This window comes from Pristiophorus japonicus, chromosome 15, assembly GCF_044704955.1.
Source record: "Pristiophorus japonicus isolate sPriJap1 chromosome 15, sPriJap1.hap1, whole genome shotgun sequence".
Classification (NCBI taxonomy): domain Eukaryota; kingdom Metazoa; phylum Chordata; class Chondrichthyes; family Pristiophoridae; genus Pristiophorus; species Pristiophorus japonicus.
The window spans coordinates 61,052,211-61,077,025 of NC_091991.1; the positions used below are offsets into that span (position 1 = coordinate 61,052,211).

Genomic DNA, 24,815 nt, shown 5'->3' on the forward strand with positions numbered 1-24,815 from the left:
AAAAATTCCAGAAGATTTGTCAAGCATGATTTCCCTTTCATAAATCCATGCTGACTTGGTTTGATCCTATCACTGCTTTCCAAATGCCCCGGGGATTTATCGGTCTTTAATCCCATCAATTTCCCTAACACAATTTCCCGCCTAATAAGGATATCTTTCAGTTCCTCCTTCTCACTAGACCCACTGTCCCCTAGTACATTCGGAAGGTTATTTGTATCTTCCTTTGTGAAGACAGAACCAAAGTATTGGTTCAATTGGTCTGCCATTTCTTTGTTCCCCATTATAAATTCACCTGAATCCGACTGCAAGGGATCTACGATTGTCTTTGCTAATCTTTTTCTCTTCACATATTTATGGAAGCTTTTGCAGTCAGTTTTTATGTTCACTGCAAGCTTCCTCTCGTACTTTATTTTCCCCCTCTTAATTAAACCCTTAGTCCTCCTCTGTTGAATTCTAAATTTCTCCCAGTCCTCAGGTTTGTTGCTTTTTCTAGCCAATTTATATGCCTCTTCCTTGGCTTTAACACTATCCTTAATTTCCCTTGTTAGCCACGGTTGAGCCACCTTCCCAGTTTTATTTTTACTCCAGACAGGGATGTACAATTACTGAAGTTCATCCATTCTGGATAGCAGCTGCTAATTAAACAATCCAGCCCTGTTCTACATGTAATCTTTTTGCGCCCTTTATACTTTGGTGAGATTTTCGCACAAACCACGTTACCAATAAGGAAATGCACTCTTATGGCAGAAATGTATTAAATTTATATGTTCACCAGAAATCAACACACTTCCCTTCAACTAAGAAGGTGCAAGCTTTTTCATTCGGACATACGTAAATATTTGACCTGTAGCAAAGCATCAAATTCCCCCCCCACCATCACTGTGCTGTTGTGTTAAGACCACTTCATGGACATTTACTTAAACTCCGTTGGATGGAGACCCAATATGAGACTCCCAAAACAAGCGCACTGCTCGGAGCTTCGACACGGCAAGTGAGCCCTTGGTGGGCAGAGGAAATGCTTCAAGGACATCCTCAAAGCCTTCTTGAAAAAGTGCAACATCCCCACCGACACCTGAGAATCCCTGGCCCAAGACCGCTCAAAGTGGAGGAAAAGCATCCGGGAAGGCGCCAAACTCTGAGTCTCTTCGTCGGGAGCAAGTTGAAGCCAAACATAGACAGCAGAAGGAACGCATGGCAACCCAAGAACCCCACCCACCTGTTCCTTCAACCATCATCTGCCCCACCTGTGACTCATCAGTCACCTGAGAACTCATTTTTAATGTGGAAGCAAGTCATCCTCAACTCCAAGGGACTGCCTAAGAAGAAGACAAATGACAATATGAGTCATTCTCACAGGTTTATAAACAAAAATACGAGTCACTTTTAACTGCAAGCACTTTTTACCTAGATTATTTAGAGAGTTCATTGTCTGAATTAAGATAACTTTTGAAATGATCAGGCTGTTATAAGAAATATCTTCAACTTTAATAGAATTTTTACTTAAAAAAAAATCTGATCCATGGTCATACTTGGCTCATACATGCTACATGATGGGGGTATAATTAAACTTTAGCAGGCTGAAAAACGGGTGGTGCCTGTTGTACAATCCTCGGGTGGGCTACATAGAGGGTGGCCAATCTGCTGTCACTCGTTTTGTGTAGAATTTACTGCTCACATTCCAATGTTTACCACTCCAGTGGGTCATTTATGCAAAGGGAAACAGATTGTTAATTACCAACCAATTCCAAATTTGCTGATAAGGTAAGTCATCTTAATAACTCAAAACTGCTCTCATCAGCAAGCTAGCAACTTAATTCTTAGATTTTGATTAAATATTCCCCCTCATTAATGGTTGCCCTCAGTATGGAAGTTATGTCCAATTTTGAGTCTCCTTCTGCATTTAAAAAAAGATTTGCTGTAATCTCCAGATGCTCTCCAATGATATCACAAGTAAGTTGTGAGTTTCTATTGCTATGGTTGGAGTGAGATGGATTGAACATTCCTCATGTTCTGGAGCAGCATTTCTGACAAAAAGCAATTGGGTATCACCACTGCTAACTTTGAATATATTTAAACAAAGACTTTACTGCTCAAACTTGGAAATAACTTGGCTGGAAATTATGGATTATTTCAATGTGTAATAAAGTCTTGAATCGTTCTATTGGAAAATAGGCACCAAGTCATTAACCTGGGCATGTTTTCAACTTCAAATGTGTGCATCAGCCCCAATCATTGTCAGACTTGGTAGATCAGATAGAAACATAGAAAATAGGTGCAGGAGTCGGCTATTCGGCCCTTCGAGCCTGCACCACCATTCAATAAGATCATGGCTGATCATTCACCTCAGAACCCCTTTCTTGCTTTCTCTCCATACCCCTTGATCCTTTGCCGTAAGGGCCATCTCTAACTCCCTCTTGAATATATCCAATGAACTGGCATCAACGACTCTCTGCGGTAGGGAATTCCACAGGTTAACAACTCTCTGAGTGAAGAAGTTTATCCTCATCTCAGTCCTAAATGGCTTACCCCTTATAAGGTTCTGGACTTCCCCAACATCGGGAACATTCTTCCTGCATCTAACCTGTCCAGTCCCATCAGAATTTTATATGTTTCTATGCGATCCCCTCTCATCCTTCCAAACTCCAGTGAATAAAGGCCCAGTTGATCCAGTCTCTCCTCATATGTCAGTCCAGCCATCCCGGGAATCAGTCTGGTGAACCTTCGCTGCACTCCCTCAATAGCAAGAACGTCCTTCTTCAGGTTAGGAGACCAAAACTGAACACAACATTCCAGGTGAGGCTTCACCAAGGCCCTGTACAACTGGAGTAAGACCTCCCTGCTCCTAGACTCAAAACCCCTAGCTATGAAGGCCAACATACCATTTGCCTTCTTCACCGCCTGCTGTACTTGCATGCCAACTTTCAATGACTGATGTACCATGACACCCAGGTCTCATTGCACCTCCCCTTTTCCTAATTTGCTGCCAATCAGATAATATTCTGCTTTCGTGTTTTTGCCACCAAAGTGGATAAGCAGTGATCTTATTGAATGGCGGAGCAGGCTCGAGGGGCCAAATGGCTTACTCCTGCTTCTATTTCTTATATTCTAATGTAAATACCTCAAACAAAAATATTTCAGTGCCAAGAATGAATAGGAATGCATTTTAAAGTTAATGGCAAATCACTATAATTCACTATGGTAGATTTTAACTTTTGGGTAGCTGATCGGTGGGGCAAAGAGAATCTGATTGGCGCAGTATCGGACAGCAACATCTCAGATTACATGATTGATGAGTGAACAAATCGATCCTGTAAATACTGGTATACGTAATATATTTTTACTTGGGACTGTTTGAAAAATCGTTCAGCATTTGGAATACAGCGGAACTGAAGGACATTTCTAACTCAGTGGGGAGTTGTTGGGCAGTCTCAGTTCCAAGGACGGTCTGTTCCAAAATCTCTGCAGCCACTTTGCCACAGCAACTAGTTTTCACAGCAGTAGTTGCCAGTCAACTGTGAAATAATTGCTTTATTTAGTCACCTTGGACAAGTTAACAAATATCACAATATACAGGAATATTATGACTTGGTAAAGCACACACTTTTCAATGAACCCTCTCTTTTTGTCAGCTAGATCCATTGCAAACTATTCTAGATTCATAATTGTATAACCACCAGCTGAGTTAAGGCTGCAAAAGAAAACTCACTGGGGCTGAATTTGTGGTCGGAGGCTTCCGACCAGCAAAAAAATCTACGAACTTACCTTCTGCCTCAGGATCTATAGGCCTGCGTAGAGGTCCACGTTTCCCAGGGGCGCGGGATCACGTAGGCTGGCCCAACCAAAGAAGGGAATCCTTATTCATGCTTATGGGAATTCGGAATGCCCATAAGCATGAATGGGGATTATATAAAAAATACAACTCGACATCAAATAAATTTTTTTTTAAATTACGGGTTAGATTTTCGGTTGTCGGCGAAAACGGTAGTTTTACGCCAAAATTACCGTTTTCGCTGTGTTACTGTTTTCGGGCTAAATTTCGGCCTTTACGTCTGCGCCATGTTGGTAAAGTCGGCGTTGCACGAGGATTTGCATCGCAAACCGTGAGTTTCGGCAACTTTAGTCCAATGCCGGTAGCCCTGCGAGAGAGGCCTTGGGAGGGGGAAAAAATAATTGCAAAAAACATTCACAAAACCCTTACCTACTAAATCGCTGAAAAAGAATTTAAAAAATAAAAACTTTAACTTACCTTTTTTGCAGGCCTTCATACTTACGGCTGCTGGCAGGGCTGCTCTGACATGTTTGACCCATTGGTATTCTGGGCATGGCGGAGAATGCCCAAAGTACAACGGTAACGCAATCCACGTTGTTCACGTCGGTGCACCTCTCCTTGGCGATAAGTGGAAGCGCCACCGCAAAAAGATGCCCGATAATCCCGCCGACCGGGTCAAATCGCGGCAAATACCCGGTCGCAAAGTCGGTGAAAATCTAGCCCAACATATTTAAAATTGATTAAAATGGCAGTTAATTAAATAATTAAAACAAAAAATTTCTTTTTTTTGAAAAATAAATTGACACGGGGTTAAAAATAAACTGATCTTATTGCACATTCAGGACCTGAAATTGGTGGACATACTGCCCGCGGACCGCCGACATACTGCCTAAAATTGCCAAATTGATCAAAAAATAGTTACATACTGCCCGATGGAAAATTCATCAGCGACATACTGCCAGGCGGTATGCATACCGTCCACCCATGCACACCGCCTACATAGCACCCAAAATTGTCAAATTGATGACTTACCACCGACACACCGCCGACCCTGCAGACCGCCCTGGAAAAGGTGGTTTTAAGTCGATCTTCAGTCGGCAGTATGCACTTTTACCTGCAAAAATTTGTTTTATCTCTCACCACCCCCCGTCTCTCCCCGCCCCCCCCAACACGCGATCGTCCCCCCAAGTAGCGATAGTCCCCCCCAAGAAGCGATTGTCCCCCCCCCCCCACAAGAAGCGATCGTCTCGACCCCCCCCCCCAAAAAGCGATCTCCCCTCCGTCCCCCCAAGAAGCGATCTCCCCTCCGCCCCCCCACAGCAGCGATCTCTCCCCACAGCAGCGATCCCCCCACATACCTGCACATCGCTCTCAGGATTCTCGTCTGTCTCTCTCGGCAGACGGAGCTTCGCAGCAGCATGCGTGTACGCATAACTCGGGACCCGAAGATTCCCAAGTGAAAATGACTCACCATCGGCACACTCCGCTCCGCCCGCTGCACTCCGTTTGGCATACTGCTGAGAATAAAGTGACAAAAATCGCGCGCACTCTGCCCCAGCGGTACCCGGCGGTATGAACCAACATACCACCGCCATACCGCTGAGAAATGGGCAGACGACCAATTTCGCCCCCTTAATGTATAAATGATTGAAAAAATTTTTTAATGTTTTTTTAAACTGTTACGCTGGTAAAAGAATTTCACGGGCATTCATTGGGCAGGAGCTGGGCTAACTCTCCGTCCGCGGAGGCCCGTTTCCCGGGGATGCATGCGATCTGTCAGGAAAATTCTTGATTGATCGCAAGTTCCGGGTTTTAGTGCATGCCTAAACCCGGAACTTGTGCGGCCTCTACGGGTATATGCACACCTCATACGCGCCCATGAGGGCCGCAAATTACAGCCCAAGATCACGCAAATTACGGCTCAAGGTAATAGAGGAGACAAGGGATAAACTAGTGGTAGCAATTGGATATTTTCTATCCAAAAGTAAAGCTTGAAAGGGAAAGAGTACAAAAATTTAAATTTAATGCATATATCTGGCATACAAAAATACACAAGGGCTTTGTGTGTGTTGCAGCACAAAATCATGAAGAAGCTGCCATTCCCCCCTCGAATGTGTTACAGCTTTCTCCTCATTGTCAAATCCTTCCACGCTCCAACACGTGATTACTGCTCATTTCCTGTTCTCTCTGCTCCACTGACAATGGTTGCTGTTTCAGTTAATACTCCTCTGCAGTGTGGAATTCTCTCCTAAAACCCCACATCTTGCTATCCCTCGCTCTTCAAATGTCCCTTAAAAATCTCTCTTTCAACTGTGCTTTCTGTTTCCTCCCCCCTTAGTCCTTCCCGTCTCCTGCTTGGTGTTCTCCTCCCTCTTGCAATAAACATCGCAACACACCTCCATGTAAGGAGTGCTATAAAATTGCAAGTTGTTATTGCTGACTTTCATTTGACGTTCAATATTTAGTTATAAGACTGCTAATCAAAGCAGCACAAATTGCTGGCTGAGCTGTTCATTGCAGGTTCATCTCTCATTACTGCTTGGCATACTATGCTTTGATAAATTATTGGTCCCATTGTTTATATATTCTATCCATAAAACAGTTTGTTTAACTTAGGTGAATGAGTCAGTGAGAAAAATGGTTAGAGGGCGAATGCAGTCTGTCTTCAAAGTACAGTCCATTTTGATGCACAGAGTAACAGCTGCCAAATGCCCTTGGGGAGGAAACTAAATGCATTTCTAAACATCTCCATAAAATAACAGAGTTGTCTGAGAACCATGGATCAGTAAATGAAGTTGTAACAGAAAGGCTAAACTGGCTCATGGTTTGCAGGATCATTAGGCAGCTGAGGTTGGTTTTTTGATCCATGGAATGAACACAAGATTATGGAGACAGGTGCTTTAGTTGAAGCTGCCAATGAAACAGGATGTGGAGGAGATGTAGGCAGGTCCTGCAATTATGCACCGCTGTACTCTCAGCCTGGTGAGGACAAGTGGGGGAAGGGAAGTGCAGCTATCCAACAACCTAGCTGAGTTTATCAAATTAGAGCACAGATGAGTACAGAGCAACAGAGACTGTGAGAAGAGAAAAAAAAAACAGATAACATGAGAGAGTGGAGAACAAGAGATGAGGAGATGGTAAGCAGATAGGATTGGGAAATGACACTCACTGGGGCTGATGGTGACTCATTCGAGTTCAAGTGCGTAACCTATTTTGATATACATCTTTTTGAAATGTAAGCATATATTTAAATGGGTTTGGAATTGGCATCAGTCTTTCTGACCATAAATCTTGCTCCAAACATTTCCCTGATGCTCTGGATCGAGTACACAGAACTTGCACAGTGTGTACTGACACAAATCCAGCTTCTTTGTACTTGGGTGAAGATTGCCTCTTGTGAAATTGACTGATAGATCTTAGTTTGGATAGAGAAACAGTTGCATTCACACAGACAGTGGGTAGTTAATAGTAGTGGCTCTGCATGGGGTGCGGTCATGAGTGGAGTCCTGCTGGGATCAGTATTTGGGTACTTCAATTTTCAGACTTTTTATTAACAATCTGTACAACGGCATTGGGGATGCAATCCACATGCTGGTGGATAACACATAGATTTGTGTGTGAATTAGGACCTGAGATTAAAAAAAAGAGATCAAAATCATTTTCAGGCTATGTAGGTGCAATATGAAAATGGGCCCATGTGTGCCAGATGTCTTTCGGCATAGACAGTGCAGTGTAATGCACCTGGGTAAAGCATTCCCAAGCATGTTTACACCACAAAAGGTTGTGTGCTCAATGGGAGAAGGACTTGGGGTTGTAGTTCATGCAGTTTGTTACTAGTCTCACAGGACTATTTCAAAAGCAAATGGAGTGTTAGGATGTTTATTCATGACAATTAGATATAAAACGAAAGGCACGACCCTTTCTTTGTGCAAGGCTTTAGTCTGGCCGCGTTTCCATTACTATGTCATATTTTGGTCCGCTTATATGGTGAGCGATATCGAGGTGCTGAAAAAGGATCACAGGAGGGCCACATAATGAATACCTTGTTTAAAGGTCCTTAGATGTCAAGACAACCTTAGAAAACTGGGAATTTTTGCCTCGGAAGTGCAGACTTCAAGGGGATATGATTGAATTCTTTAGAATAATGAAGGGTTTAGATTCTGTCCAAGTTTATAGGTTATTTGGGCTAGACAGGTGTGGAAACAGTGGGGGCAGGGGTGGGGGATAAAGAACATAAGAACATAAGAATTAGGAACAGGAGTAGGCCATCTAGCCCCTTGAGCCTGCTCCACCATTCAACAAGATCATGGCTGATCTGGTCGTGGACTCAGTTCCACTTACCCGCGGACTCAGTTCCACTTACCCGCCCGCTCCCCGTAACCCTTAATTCCCTTATTGGTTAAAAATCTATCTATCTGTGACTTGAATACATTCAATAAGCTAACCTCAACTGCTTCCTTGGGCAGAGAATTCCACAGATTCACAACCCCCTGGGAGAAGAAATTCCTTCTCAACTCGGTTTTAAATTGGCTCCCCCGTATTTTGAGGCTGTGCCCCCTAGTTCTAGTCTCCCCGACCAGTGGAAACAACCTCTCTGCCTCTATCTTGTCTATCCCTTTCATTATTTTAAATGTTTCTATAAGATCACCCCTCATCCTTCTGAACTCCAAGGAGTAAAGACCCAGTCTACTCAATCTATCATCATAAGGTAACCCCCTCATCTCCGGAATCAGCCTGGTGAATCGTCTCTGTACCCTATCCAAAGCTAGTATATCCTTCCTTAAGTAAGGTGACCAAAACTGCACGCAGTACTCCAGGTGCGGCCTTACCAATACCCTATACAGTTGCAGCAGGACCTCCCTGCTTTTGTACTCCATCCCTCTCGCAATGAAGGCCAACATTCCATTTGCCTTCCTGATTACCTGCTGCACCTGCAAACTAACTTTTTGTGATTCATGCACAAGGACCCCCAGGTCCTTCTGCACCGCAGCATGTTGTAATTTCTCCCCATTCAAATAATATTCCCTTTTACTGCTTTTTTTTCCCCCCCAAGGTGGATGACCTCACATTTTCCGACATTGTATTCCATCTGCCAAACCTTAGCCCATTCGCTTAACCTATCCAAATCTCTTTGCAGCTTCTCTGTGTCCTCTACACAACCCGCTTTCCCACTAATCTTTGTGTCATCTGCAAATTTTGTTACACTACACTCTGTCCCCTTTTCCAGGTCATCTATGTATATTGTAAACAGTTGTGGTCCCAGCACCGATCCCAGTGGCACACCACTAACCACCGATTTCCAACCCGAAAAGGACCCATTTATCCCGACTCGCTGCTTTCTGTTAGCTAGCCAATTCTCTATCCATGCTAATACATTTCCTCTGACTCCGCGTACCTTTATCTTCTGCAGTAACCTTTTGTGTGGCACCTTATCGAATGCCTTTTGGAAATCTAAATACACCACATCCATCGGTACACCTCTATCCACCATGCTCGTTATATCCTCAAAGAATTCCAGTAAATTAGTTAAACATGATTTCCCCTTCATGAATCCATGTTGCGTCTGCTTGATTGCACTATTCCTATCTAGATGTCCCGCTATTTCTTCCTCAATGATAGCTTCAAGCATTTTCCCCACTACAGATGTTAAACTAACCGGCCTATAGTTACTTGCCTTTTGTCTGCCCCCTTTTTTAAACAGAGGTGTTACATTAGCTGCTTTCCAATCCGCTGGTACCTCCCCAGAGTCCAGAGAATTTTGGTAGATTATAACGAATGCATCTGCTATAACTTCCGCCATCTCTTTTAATACCTTGGGATGCATTTCATCAGGACCAGGGGATTTGTCTACCTTGAGTCCCATTAGCCTGTCCCCCCTAGTGATAGTGATTATCTCAAGGTCCTCCCTTCCCACATTCCCATGACCAGCAATTTTTGGCATGGTTTTTGTGTCTTCCACTGTGAAGACCGAAGCAAAATAATTGTTTAAGGTCTCAGCCATTTCCACATTTCCCATTATTAAATCCCCCTTTTCATCTTCTAAGAGACCAACATTTACTTTAGTCACTCTTTTCCGTTTTATATATCGGTAAAAGCTTTTACTATCTGTTTTTATGTTTTGCGCAAGTTTACTTTCGTAATCTATCTTTCCTTTCTTTATTGCTTTCTTAGTCATTCTTTGCTGTTGTTTAAAATTTTCCTAAACTGCTAGTTTCCCACTAACCTTGGCCACCTTATACACATTGGTTTTTAATTTGATACTCTCCTTTATTTCCTTGGTTATCCACAGCTGGTTATCCCTTCTCTTCCCGCCCTTCTTTTTCACTGGAATATATTTTTGTTGAGCACTATGAAAGAGCTCCTTAAAAGTCCTCCACTGTTCCTCAATTGTGCCACAGTTTATTCTGTGTTTCCAGTCTACTTTAGCCAACTCTGCCCTAATCCCACTGTAGTCCCCTTTGTTTAAGCATAGTACGCTCGTTTGAGACACTACTTCCTCACCCTCAATCTGTATTACAAATTCAACCATACTGTGATCACTCATTCAGAGAGGATCTTTTACTAGGAGATCGTTTATTATTCCTGTCTCATTACACAGGACCAGATCTAAGATAGCTTGCTCCCTTGTAGGTTCTGTAACATACTGTTCTAAGAAACAATCCCGTATGCATTCTATGAATTCCTCCTCAAGGCTACCCTTTGCGATTTGATTTGACCAATCGATATGTAGGTTAAAATCCCCCATGATTACTGCCGTTCCTTTTTCACATGCCTCCATTATTCCCTTGATTATTGCCCGCCCCACCGTGAAGTTATTATTTGGGGGCCTATAAACTACGCCCACCAGTGACTTTTTCCCCTTACCATCTCTAATCTCCACCCACAATGATTCAACATTTTGTTCATTAGAGCCAATATCGTCTCTCACAACTGCCCTGATATCATCCTTTATTAACAGAGCTACCCCACCTCCTTTCTCTTGGTGGGATGCAGGGAACTCAGGGGCATCGGTGCATTACAAAAGCATAGAGTTCGGTTAGTGCCAGGAAGTACTTCCTTTTGCAGAGTCTTCCTGTGCCAAGGGAATGTTGGGCAATTCAATTGGGCTGACCCACTTCGGTGCACTGCCTGATTTATGCTCAGGTGGAGGAAGTAAGAAACCCCACCCCCACCCCCCATATCTCCTGACCTACATTTTGAAATTTCTTAACAAAAAGGACCTTCCCTTTTAATTCTATATCAAAACTATTTTAAAATTTATATAAAATAAAATACATAAGTCTCCCTATTTTATCTCAATGGTATCAATGTTTAGTCTTTAAGATTTTCAAACCGCTCTTTGTATAGTCTATTTAATTTTTAATCAAAAGATCTAAAATAATAATTTGTGTTTTCAGTTTGATAGGTGGTGTGAGGACATCATTGCTTCTGCGTGCATGTCATTGTCCCTGCCTTATCCAGTAAGTCTTCCACTCAGAAATTTGGTTCTGTTTACGTCGGTTACAAAATGCTCCTGCAGTGCTCTCAAGGTTAATCATTTCTTGCACTCCCGACAGAGTTACAACTCCTTCTGTTTGCTTTGCAATAAAATAGTAAGGCTGCTGCACAACACTTCACAAACAGCTCCATCCCCAAGTTATAGGTCAGTAGCTCTGGACACACTTATCGGCCGGCACACAAACACACACATTTACAGACATACAGCACACGTGATTCCAGGATGCTATTATTGAAAGGAAGGGAGAGACTTTAGGCCACAACCCCGTGTTAAAATGTATAATATGGGGAGCTGAAATTCTACTGTATGGAGTGGCAGTGCAGAAGTATTTTCCCAGCACATTTTGCGCTTCTGGTGTAGAGTGGAACTCCCTGGGTTTTTTGATGTTCTCTCATTTACAGAATATTGATGTGATCCCAGTGTACCGGTCATATTGGGTGTGGTGGGGTTGGGGGCTAGTGGTGGGGATGGGATTGGAGTAGTGGTGGGGTGGGGGTGAGGTTGGGGGTAGTGGTGGGGGTGAGGTTGGGGGTAGTGGTGGGGTTGGGGGTGATAGTGGGGGTGGGGATAGTGCTGGGTGTGGGGTTGGGGTAGTGGTTGGGGTGGGGGTAGTGGTGGGGTTGGGGTTGGGGGCAGTGGTGGGGTGGGGTTGGGGGTAGTGGTGGGGGTGGGGTTGGGGGTAGTGGTGGGGGTGGGGTTGGGGGTAGTGGTGGGGTGGGGTTCGGGGTAGTGGTGGGGGGTAGTGGTGGGGGTGAGGTTGGGGGTAGTGGCGGGGTGGGGTTGGGGGTAGTGGTGGGGTTGGGGTTGGGGGCAGTGGCGGGGTGGGGTTGGGGGTAGTGGTGGGGGTGGGGTTGGGGGCAGTGGCGGGGTGGGGTTGGGGGTAGTGGTGGGGGTGGGGTTGGGGGTAGTGGTGGGGGTGGGGTTGGGGGTAGTGGTGGGGTGGGGTTCGGTGTAGTGGTGGGGGGTAGTGGTGGGGGTGAGGTTGGGGGTAGTGGCGGGGTTGGGGGTGATGGTGGGGGTGGGGATAGTGCTGGGTGTGGGGTTGGGGGTAGTGGCGTGGGTGAGGTTGTGGGTAGTGGTAGGGGTGGGAGTGGTTTGGAGGTTGGGGTTGGGGGTAGTGGTGGGTGTGGGTTTGGGGATAGTGGTGGGGCTGGGGCTGGAGGTAGTGGTGGGGGATTTCCTGGGCAGGAAATGTGCAGCTTCTGCTCCTTAAAGCGACACATACAGGTCCTCGACCACAAAATGTCCCATTCTGCTTCTTCTGTTATGTACTATGCTGAATTGAGCCAGGTGTCTGACAATTCCCAAGGGGCAGGGAGGGCAGCTTCCTTTTCTGAAAGTGCCCTTGAGACCATGCTCGGAAGTGATGGGAAGAAGATATTCCATTTTTGAATGTGGGGGGCACACCCCTCAGCAAGCTGCAGTCAGAGTTGCCTGGGAAAGGTATGGTGCAGGTGAATATAGTTTCTGGTGAGGAAGAATTTAACAGAAATTTGCCGAAGTAAAGGAATGTTGTACTTGTCAATTCATAGTGTACTATAATGGCATGCCTCAAACACACACACAGGGCAAGAATTTAGGTTGTCGGTGAAAACGGTAGCTTTACGCCAAAATTATCGTTTTCACTGCACTACTGTTTTTAGGCTTAAATCTCGGCCTTTACTTATGCGCCATGTTGGTAAAGTCGGCGTTGCATGAGGATTCGTGGTACAAACCACGACTTTCGACAACTTTAGTCCAAGGCTGGTAGCGTTGCAAGAGAGTCCTTTGGGGGGCGGGGGGAGGGGGGGGGGTGAGGGGAAACAAAAAAAAAATTACAAAAAACATTCACAAAACTCTTCCCTACTAAATCGCTGAAGAAGAATTAAAAAATAAAAACTTTAACTTACCTTTTTTGCAGGTCTTCATACTTACCACTGCTGGCAGGGCTGCACCGACAGGTTTGATCCATCGGTATTTTGGGCGTGGCGGAGAATGCCGAGAGTACAACGGTAATGCAATCCGTAGCATTGTACGTCGTTTCATTTCAGCGCATCCCTCCCCGGCGGTACATGGAAGCACCACCATAAAAAGGTGCCCGAAGATCCCACCGACCGGGTTTTCGCCGCAGAGGGCCAAATCGCGGCAAAAACCTGGTCGCAAAGTCGCCGAAATTCTAGCCTATAAAGTTTTCCTTCAATTAGTTACATACTTTCAAGATATACTTTCTTATCTTTATACATCCCTTTACTCTTTCCAACACTGGCACAAGGCAACCCAAATTCAAGCATGACATATAATTCACCTTCTCTATAAACATCTCTTATTGATGCCTGTTGGGTCCAGGGCACACTCCTCCACTATCAACTTGCAATCAAAGGAAGCCCACAATAGCGGGGGGAGGCTGAAAACTGGAGGAGTGCCCCCAAATCTGAGGCCATTGACACAAATGAAAGAATGGACTTTGGAAGTAGTGGGAAGCCATTCCTTGGTCCCCACTACCCAGATGGGCATGCTGGTGGTAAACCTCAATCTGTAAGCTCGTACCCATTCTATCAGCTTTCTCTTTCCTCAAAGAATTAGGCCTTTACTCATGTTCTGCCAATAGACAACTTAACTGGCACCACTATATCATATTGATCATGACTAAAATGTGTGCCAAGGAATGTATTGCTGACTCCAGTATATGCTTCTCGCTTTTGTGCTTCCTTTAACCTGCCTGAGCAGCTTGGTAGATCAGCGGGAAAGCACCTGTCCACTTCCCATATATTGACCCGGAATTTGCAGTCAAAGATCTCGCAATCTTTGTGGCAAAAGTTTATGCTTTCTCAACATTAAATTGATTTTAGTACTGTTAAATAGCTATCTCCAGCGCAGCGCAACAGTGATGTCATCACGCTGTCTGAGCAGCCAATTTCATTGAAGAATTCTCACAGACAGCAAACCAGGAAATAAAAAGCACTGCTTCAATTCACTTGAAAATTGAGACCAAAATTGAAATTGGGACATACACATGGCGTTAAGGTAGAAGCTGAAAATGATAAACAAATTTTTAAAAATATATTATTTTAAAAATCTAGTAATTTTCAACCATAATGGAGAAGTTTGACATTCCACAAATATGAAATTTGTTTTTCAGGGCCAGAATGGTTGTTCAGCAGTCAATATGCCGTTAAAACCCAAGTTACACTTATTCCAACAAGGCTTAATTTTGAAAGGGGTGTTTAACAATGCAATTAGATCGGAAAAGCTTAAGTTTTCGTCAGTTCAACTGATTTCACTGATTGCCGGCTATGGGGATGCCACATGCAGCCTGTGGCAGAACAGGGAATGACCGACCGCAACCTCAGGATTTCAGCGTTTAGATGCACGTGCGCTAAATCCTGAAGTTATGGTCAGTTTCAGAGAGGTAGTGACGATGCACGCAGACTGTTTGGGCCATTATATCACTCCAGTTGCAGTAAACATCAACCCAAGAATTCTATTCTAGAGTAAGATGTAGACTTCGTGTTAGAGCAAGGAACACCAGGTGAAGCACACAACAAGTGAAGACGAACAAGTGCAGATGGTAGCGGAGGGTCAGAAAGAAGTAAGCTGGCCTCAGATGTTGAGTTTGGGGGTTGGTGCCATCCCTGATCTGACTACAAAAGAAAACTGGTTGCTGAACATCATCAATTCACTGAGTCCTTTGAATGTGTGCTAAGAACCTTGCAATGAATGACAGCGGGAATCCACTACCCGTATCTCTGGAATGCTGTTTGAACACTTCACAGAACTCTAGTCAATGCTGGTTGCAGTCTCCAAAAATATAATTTGATCTCTATTTGGATTGGATTCAATTTCAACGCCCGTTTCAGGCACAAATAATTGCACGCACAGCAAAGTGGTTGCATGAGTCTGCTGGCAGGCACTCCTGGAGCAGACCTGGCACTGTGTCTCCTTTCATTTTCTCCTGTGTTGTACACCAAAAATTGCCACAACTGGGCACAAAAAATAGAAAACTTGTCCTCAGCAAATCCTGGGAATTAGTTTTTTTTACCTAGCTCCATACTAGTTGCCTGAGAATGCTAGTGTATATTTGTAAGAGATGAACGTACATTTCTTCCACAATCTTCTTGAAATGATCTGTGTGAGGTTATGATGAACTAGTCCTTTCATATACTGCACATCAAGAGACAGCACTCACCTTCTGCAGAAGGCACTCACATGTCTTGTAAACATTTTTTGGCAGTGTCTGTTCACAAGCGGTGTTCAAACAGGTTGGCAGTTGAACAGCAGCTAAATCTATAATTACCCGTGTGAGAGGAAAAATAGATCTGGCATTAGGGGTATATACGAAACAAATGTTTTAAGTGCAGACTTCTAAACCGACCCGGTTAGTTCGCCAGAAAAGTGTATAGCTGACCCCACACATTCCAGTGCAGAGGACAAAGGACAATTTGTGAGGACAAGGAGAAAAGGCATGTATGATAAACATTTGACTCAATTAAACTCGAGGCAGACCTGAGAACATTGATGCATAAACAGCCTGAGCCGAAGGCCGCCAGGGTACATTCTGGGGGGGAAGGAATACAAGATAAGACACTGTTAAGGAGACTTTAGATACACACTGAAGAACTACACATAGACAAATAGGTGCCATGGTCAGCACATTCTAACAAGATGGTCACCCTAGATAAGGCCTGAAACTGCCTTATGACACTGGTCTGTCAATCCAAGGCATTACTAATAAGGTAACCCAATCAGGGGTCGCGGGAGGTTGTATTGGAGAAGCAAAGGGGTCCTTGAATATTGTGTAAAAGATGTATGATTTTGCTGTTCGGAGAGCATTTCCACTCACAGGCGGCTGTATTGAGAAATTGCTCCCGGACCATTCATGATTAAAGATCGTTGAACCTTGCCCTCCGTCTCCGTCTACTAACTTCGAGGGTTGCTCCATGGGTTGGGACGAGTGTCGACCCTTTATATCAGGGGGTCCGCTCGTGGAAAGAGAAGCCTTTCAAACATTTTTTGGCAGTGTCTGTTCTCAAGCAGTGTTCCAACAGGTTGGCAGTTCGAACAGCAGCTAAATCTATAATTACCCATTTACATGTTTTCTTGGTCTTGGTTCCAGGACTAGGAAAAGCCTGCCTTCGAGCCATGAACTGAGATAACGACACCTTTGGCAACTGTACAAATGATTAAACTGCCCTTCTTTCCCACACTATGTCAGATGTAGCAGTAAGTAGTGATCATGTTTTTGATTTAATTACTCTTTCTTCTCAAACAAACAGTTATTTTAAAGTTCTCTCCAAGGCAATACAACTAAATGTAATGTTTTCAGCATGACTCTTCTGTGTAGGTTGTAAAAATATACAAATGATTGACATTTACAAGATAGTTTAAAGATAACACACTTATGGTGGATTTTGTCTTGGGTGAGTATGTTGGGGAAACACTATTTTTCACTTTTGATACCCACCATCAGCATCAAGCACAGATTCAGGCCTGGATTTTCCTGACACCTTTAAATGTGAACATCTGTTCAATTTGGACCTGAAAGCTACATTTTTCACTTTCCCATTGGACTTGGACACCATGCAATTGCAGCTATGGATAATTATTGAAATAAATTGAAGTGGAAAATTTGATGCAGTCAGTTCACTGTTCCACTGGCTAGCTTTGCTCTGGCAACATGACACAAAAGCCACAATTGTGCCAGTAGGGGATTGTTGGGCGAGAATACAGCAAGCATCGAGCCATAACCTGAGAAGGAGGAGACGCACAGTTTGTCAAAAAAATGGGGGTGCATAGAAGACCAGAGTCAGAGGACCACAGGGCATGTTAAGGGATAGAATGTTGGCTGCAGAGGCTGCCTAGATAGGGTGGGGTTTGATGTTGTCAGAATGAATTATCATTCCCCTTGTTAGACACAAAAATGCAGCATAAGAACATACATAAGAATATAAGAAATAGGAGCAGGAGTAGGCCATTTGGCCCCTCAAGCCTGCTCCGCCATTCAATATCATGACTGATCTGATCTTGGCCTCAACCCCACTTCCCTGCCCGCTCCCCATAACCCATGACTCCCTTATCGTTTAAAAATCTGTCTACCTCCACCTTAAATATATTCAATGACCCAGCCTCCACAGCTCTTTGGGGTAGAGAATTCACAGATTTACTACCCTCTGAGAGAAGATATTCCTCCTCATCTCCGTTTTAAATGGGCAACCCCTTATTCTGAAACTATGCCCCCGAGTTCTAGATTCCTCCATGAGGGGAAACATCCTCTCTGCATCTACCCTGTCAAGCCCCTTCAGAATCTCGTATGTTTCAAAACTCCAATGAGTATAGGCCCAACCTACTCAACCTTTCTTCATAAGACAACCCCTTCATCTCAGGAATCAACTTAGTGAATCTTCTCTGAACTGCTTCCAATGCAAGTATATCCCTCTTTAAATAAGGAGACCAAAACTGTAAGCAGTAAGCCAAGTGTGGTCTCACCAATGCCCTATACAATTTTAGCAGGACTCCCCTACTTTTATACTCCATCCCCCTTGCAATAAAGGTGAACAATCCATGTGCCTTCCTAATTACTTGCTGTACCTGCATGCTAACTTTTTGTGTTTCATCTACAAGAACTCCCAGATCCCTCTTCCAACCTTCTCTATCCCCCCCATGAAAAGGTATAGAACTTGTCTCCAACCACAACTGGTACAGGTCAGTTGTACACAAAGTCAGTATACTTTAACACTATTTTCCTCCAGAGCTGTAACCAACTTTGTCTGTGCTGACTTAGCAGAATCACGTCAATAGCCCTGCCACATGTGTTTCCACTAAAAACAAAGAAAAGCTGTAAAAATGATTATATGAAGATGTCACTATTCACTTCATTATATCCAGGGACTGGAGCACTACTTGAGCTGAAAAACTTGCTCGAAACATTGAATTTGAGATCTTGTTGAGATCTTTATGCCAGTTCGAGCAAAAGCATTAACCAAAGACTCATGAATCTATTTGGAATTATACATGCTGCCTCTTGGTGACATCACCCTCAGACCCAGGATCAGCTTCCATATGTATGCTGACAACACCCAGTTCTACCTCTCCATTACTCCCCTCGACCCCAATGTATGGTCAGATTGCCTGTCTGACAGTGTTGTGGATGAACCATAACTTTCTCCTCTTTATGCCCTCACCAAACCTCTGTTCCCTTGGTACTAAGTTTGAAAATTGGAAGCTTTCTCCCTGATGGTATAGGATTTGTCACCTCTGGTGCCCTTTAATGGTCTCATAGCCAACTACAGTGCTCTTCTGTGCTGAATAAATTCCTCTGTGACCTAGAGTGTTTGTTCTTCTCTTGATTGGATTGCAGGCTTAATTCAAAAGGCTGACTCCCACTGATTGGAGATGCACCCAAAACAGCCAACCTGTCCTTGAAACAAAGCTTATTTCTGGTCTTTTACATCTTTCGCAATGTACTGTTCTGGTAATGGAAGTAAACTTCACAATCTTTGTAGTTGTGAAATGAAAATAATTTTTGATTGTTCGGAGGTGTTCGGAATACAAGATGAAACTTGATGCAGGAGGCTTTTAAGTTATAAACTATGGCACTAATTCTGGAGCAGAAAATATATTTTCAAGAACCTTTCCCTATTGTGACAGCAACAATAAAGTACATGGATGTGCCATTAAAAAAGGGCCTCATCTGAAACTATGGTTCTTAAGTGTAGTCGTGGGAGAACATCACGTGACTCTACAACATTGCAGGAAGTAACACTTTTATAGCGACAGCATCCCAGTGATTTTCCCATTGAGCAATGGCCCTATCCCACTGTAAGTGAAAGATAAATAAGGAAAACATGCTTCAGAACTATTTCCAAGCACAATCCTTCACCTTATCTGCGGGTGGTACACTCATTCCATTTGTTAATCAAATCAGATAGAGATTTATTTTTTTCATGTATAGTTTGTTACCAAAAGAATCTGTTCCAGGTCACAAATGTGCTGAGCTTGAAATTGTTACAGATTACTTTTGGAATGCATTTCAAACATAAACAAATAAAACTGCCTTACTGAGAAAGCAGCAATGACAGTATCCGATCCACCAACTGTGCCTCACTCAGATAAAGGCGAGATGCCTGTAGTGTTACCGCCCAAACTATCAACTCCTGCAGAAACGGAAATTATTACCCAAAGGAAAGAAGGTTAAGGGGTGTGCTTGAGCATATTATTACTGATAATAGTCATGAACCTATCACTATAGGGTACAGGAGCCTAGTGGTTATGATACTGGATGAGTAGCAACCCAAATATTATAATTTCAAATTCCAGTGTGGTGTTGTGAAAATAAATTAAATCAATCTGGTAATTTATGAGCTAGCACCAGAAAAAATGACCATGAAAGTTCCTACATGTTGTAAAAACCAAACTGGTTCACTAATGCCATTTGGAGAAGGGAATTTGCCAGACCTTCATTTGACTTTAGTCCCACAATATGTGGTTGACTCTTAATGCCCTCAACGAGGGTAATAAATACTAGCCTGCTAGTGTTGCTCATATGCCGTGCAAATAATTAAAAAAAAATATGTGCCAGGAGAAAATGACATTTTGGCCTTGATAGTCCTCTTCTGTGTGTCTGCAGAATGCTCAGTTATCAGGAACAAAGAAGAGAAAAAAGGCAGATACCATATTTTTCCCCAAACAAGAGCACCACACAGAGTTGGAAGTTGTGGGTTTTTCCTTAATACCCTTCACTTGCACTGTTACTAATCCGAACAAAAGTGTTTGTTCAAGAAAATTCTGAGATAGGTGAAAATCGGACAGTCACTCCAACCTGTTATCACATACTTCCCAATGTTGACCTTCATAGTGTTACCGGCACTCTTTTAGTATGGGGCCACAGAGAACCAAAATTTGGGGAAATGGAGAATATACCATTAAAAGATGGAAGGCCCAATATTGCTCAACCTAACACTTGGGGAACGCTGATTTCCCTGATGCTAAGGCAAGAAAAAGGGATAAAGCCTGTTCACATTGCCCTGAGATAGCGGAGCTTCCACCGAGGGCGGACCTGCACCTGCAATAGATACAGGCTCAATAGTGGTGTGGTAATGAGGTGGGGTGTTGGAGGGAGGGTTTTTCCAGGCTTTCTCGCCTCAGTTTCCTGTGTTTGTGTCTGGGATGGCCATTTCCAGTGGTGCACCAAGAAGCTGATGTTGAGCCTTCCACCTGGCACCCCATCAGATCAAAGAATCTGGGGGACAGGCATCAAGGTGAAGAGGGCCAAATGTGTGAGTAGCCATCTTTTTTCTGAGCCACTCATTGGACCTTTGGGCTTGAAAGCCTTCTGCTTGCGGTTCTCCAAGAGCCACAAGGCCAGAGCTCCAGCTAAAAGCCACTAAAATAGTTGTGTTGGACAGTAATTGTTTGCTTTTGGACAGACATAAACCATTTTGGATGGATACATATTTGATAGGACAGACAGATATGGAATGAGTAATCCTCAAAACAATGCATTAACCAGAACTAAGTTAACTAAAAGTTTGCCCTCAGAAACATATCCCCTTTTAACATCACAATTACCATTCCTGCTTTTAAGGGAAGATTTAAAAAAAACAAATGACTGTCCCACTTTGGTGCTTGACCTATATTTTTAAAATCTAACAGCAGAGATAATCTGTCCCTCCTTAAAGTGAAGGCAAGGCATCAGGAACAGTCTGAGACAGTCTGCTCCCAGTTGATAAACAGCCAGCACCCAGCCCTATAGATATCAAACCCCATACTGGAATTCACTGGGGAGTAGCAGCAGTGAATTAAGCCACTACAAACATAAAACAAATCCCACTGATTTGAGCTTGTGCCCATTTTAACACAAGCACAGTACTGACTCGGAATCTGCAGTTGCCATGATAGCAAAACTATCAGCGTTCGACATCATTACTGTGTAAAACTGAGAGCAACTTGTGGCATCCACATATGTGCAATTAGACGTGAAAATCGGAAGTTGCTGTCAGTGATACTCTGCCTGTCCACAGGGTGCACTGGTGCAGTCTTCGCAAATGCAATCAACACAGAATCAGTGATTTGACATGAACTTCATTTGTGCACTATTCTCGCTGTAAAAAGCACTGTAAATGTTAAGCCTTGTTGAATGAGGTGTAACTGAGTTTTTAATGATGTACTAAGTCGTAATTACTGCTGAACAACCTCTCTGGCCAGAAAAACAAATTTTACAAGCGTGGAGTGTCATTCCCTCACAATGACATTTAAATGTTCCATCATTTTTTTTTAATAATTTTTTTTTTAAAGTTTGTTTATGATATTTCAGCTTCTACCTTAATCCCATGTGTATGTCCCAATCTTCTGATTTCTGTAAAATGATTAAAAAGCAAATTATAATCTGTGCTTTTTACTTCCTGGTTTGCTGCCTTTGAGAATTCTTCAATCTGATTGGCTGATAAGTCTGTTTTATGGCTTCACTGTTGTTGGATGCCACAGCTCCCCTATAGATGGCGCCAGATTCAAAGTCACAGCGGAAGTCGATGCTCGAGAACCTGATAAATCTTTGTGGGTAGCTATTTGAGGTCAGCGGTGAGCACTGTCCCTTCACTGCTAATCCCAAAATCTGGGCCATTGCATCTGGAAACCATTCTTGGGCAGAAATCTTGGGAGATAGAGCGGAACTTCCTACCACCCATGGAGCCCACTGTGGGGATGGGGTCCTTAATATTCTCTGGGCAGGCCACCAGCACCTGTAAGGGCACTTACATCAAAGAGATTCACCCAGGGCTGGATTGGAATTTCAGCCTTTTAATGTACACAGGCTGAATCAACATAGGAACAGGAGTAGGTCATTCAGCCCCTGTTCCACTGACGTGGAATCTAATTCAAAATCCAGGAAAAACAAAGAAAAATAACAAACTCTTTGGATGGATACAAGTTAACTTTCCATAAGTTCTCTCCCCCCTTAACCCCTCCGTTTACTTAGGTCTTTTCAATCTAAATTATTTTCCTTGGATACAATGTCCAGCCACCTGCCCAAATATACACAGATGTTATTAATGCCACTACTTGGTAAATGCACAAGTTGGTCCAATTGAGTGCCATGCAAAGGCACTTCACCACTTCCTCGCCAACCCCCAAAAAACCATATAAACAACTAGCCGATGCCCTGCAGGCAAAACCAGGGTTCAAACAGAAGTTTGCAATTCCCAACTAGGTCCCTTGGACAAGACTCCAATACTGTAGCATTATAAGAACATAAGAAATAGGAACAGGAGTAGGCCATATGGCCCCTCGAGCCTGCTCCGCCATTCAATAAGATCATGGCTGATCTGATCATGGACTCAGCTCCACTTCCCCGCCCGCTCCCCATAACCCTTATCGTTCAAGAAACGGTCTATTTCTGTCTTAAATTTATTCAATGCCCCAGCTTCCACAGCTCTCTGAGGCAGCAAATTCCACAGATTAACAACCCTCAGAGAAGAAATTTCTCCTCATCTCAGTTTTAAATGGGCGGCCCCTTATTCTAAGATCATGCCCTCTAGTTCTAGTCTCCCCCATCAATGGAAACATCCTCTCTGCATCCACCTTGTCAAGCCCCCTCATAATCTTATACGTTTTGATAAGATCACCTTTCATTCTTCTGAATTCCAATGAGTAGAGGCCCAACCTACTCAACCTTTCCTCATAAGTCAACCCCCTCATCCCCGGAATCAAGTGAACCTTCTCTGAACTGCCTCCAAAGCAAGTATATCCTTTTGTAAATATGGAAACCAAAACTGCACGCAGTATTCCAGATGTGGCCTCAGCAATACCTTATATAGCTGTAGCAAGACTTAGTGCATGACCTCACACTTTCCGACATTATACTCCATCTGCCAAATTTTTGCCCACTCACTTAGCCTATGTCCTTTTGCAGATTTTTTTGTGTCCTCCTCATACATTGCTTTTCCTCCCATCTTTGTATCGTCAGCAAACTTGGCTACGTTACACTCAGTCCCTTCTTCCAAGTCTTTAATATAGATTGTAAATAGTTGGAGTCCCAGCACTGATCCCTGCGGCACCCCACTAGTTACCGGTTGCCAACCAGAGAATGAACCATTTATCCTGACTCTCTGTTCTCTGTTAGTTAGCCAATCCTTTTACCATGCTAATATATTACCCCCAACCCCGTGAACTTTTATCTTGTACAGTAACCTTTTACGTGGCACCTTGTTAAATGCATTCTGGAAGTCCAAATACACCACATCCACTGGTTCCCCTTTATCCACCCTGCTCGTTACATCCTCAAAGAACTCCAGCAAATTTGTTAAACATGACTTCCCCTTCATAAATCCATGCTGACCCTGCCTGACCGAACTTTGCTTTTCCAAATGTCCTGCTACTGCTTCTTTAAGAATGGACTCCAACATTTTCCCAACCACAGATGTTAGGCTAACTGGTCTATAGTTTCCTGCTTTTTGTCTGCCTCCTTTTTTAAATAGGGGCGTTACATTTGAGTTTTCCAAGCTGCTGGGACCTCACAGAATCCAGGAAATTTTGGTAAATTACAACCAATGCATCCACAATCCCTGCTGCTACTTCTCTTAAGACCCTAAGATGCAAGCCATCAGGTCCAGGGGATTTATCTGCCTTTAAATACTGGACAGCCCAAGCAATGAATATTGCTGAGGAAAACTGAAATCCTGCGGGATAGAGGGGAAGGGAAAGGTCAGAAGGTAATGGGTTAAGAACAGGTTACAAGCTAACTTACATGTAATAAGTACTTTATTGCTCTGCAAAAAAGACTCCCTCGTCAGTGTCCTGCAAATATGAATTTTCACAGTTGTCTTAACTTCCCAAAGCAATGAATAAACACCTGCTTCAGTTATTATTCTTACAGCTAGGACTGGTTATTCAGATCTGTATTAATTCAGCAGCTGTGATAACCAGACATGTCAGGCCTTTACTGTTTCCAGACCAAAACTGACTTATTAAACTTTAGGAGATTTAATTCCTTTTGTAACTCCATTCTCCACAAAAACAAATTAACAATAATACTACCAAAATAAATGTGTATACAAAACATTACTCTGTTTATCTGCAAAACCGTGAAAAAGTTGTGCATTTCTAAAATCAATCATATCTGAAAGCAGAGCCTCGTACTTCTGGTCAGTTAAAATCTTGCAAAAACAAAAAAATTGTAGCAACAAAGAGACACTGTTATGGAAGGTAGTCTTCTACTGAATAAGCTTGGAGCAGCTGGGAAACCTGGGAAGTTGATGGATATTTCCCGGAGATGGGAAAGTCGTACTTATTTTTTTATGACTTAGTGTGGTTGTTGCTTAACAGCTAAAACACAGAGACAGCTCTGCTTCAAATTAATCTGGAGCTAGATTCCAGTCTAATAAACACAGCAAGCATTTCACATGAGTTATAACCTGATTATACTAACTGGCACTCGCGGCACACATCTGGTCTTTGTTACATACATTTTTTCCCCCCCTTCTTTTTCGGTCCGTCAGGGGCCTTGTTTGAAGCACACGCCTTGTGCTCCCTGCCATACCTCAGTCGAGGAGACAAACTACGTGTAGGAAGTAAATTAGG

At 43.4% G+C, this 24,815-nt stretch overlaps 1 protein-coding gene across 3 annotated transcripts in view; it reads right to left on the reverse strand.

The window, feature by feature from the left end:
- Positions 1-24,815, reverse strand: part of LOC139280807 (ELKS/Rab6-interacting/CAST family member 1-like) — a 1,247,673-nt gene that overhangs the window by 248,297 nt on the left and 974,561 nt on the right. The window contains exon 18 of one of the 3 annotated variants that reach the window (XM_070900523.1): positions 21,563-21,597. The exons of the other annotated variants lie outside the window; for them this stretch is intronic. Within the exon in view, the coding sequence (XP_070756624.1) occupies positions 21,563-21,597 (35 nt within the window). The remainder of the gene's footprint in view (positions 1-21,562; positions 21,598-24,815) is intronic. 3 annotated transcript variants of the gene reach the window in all.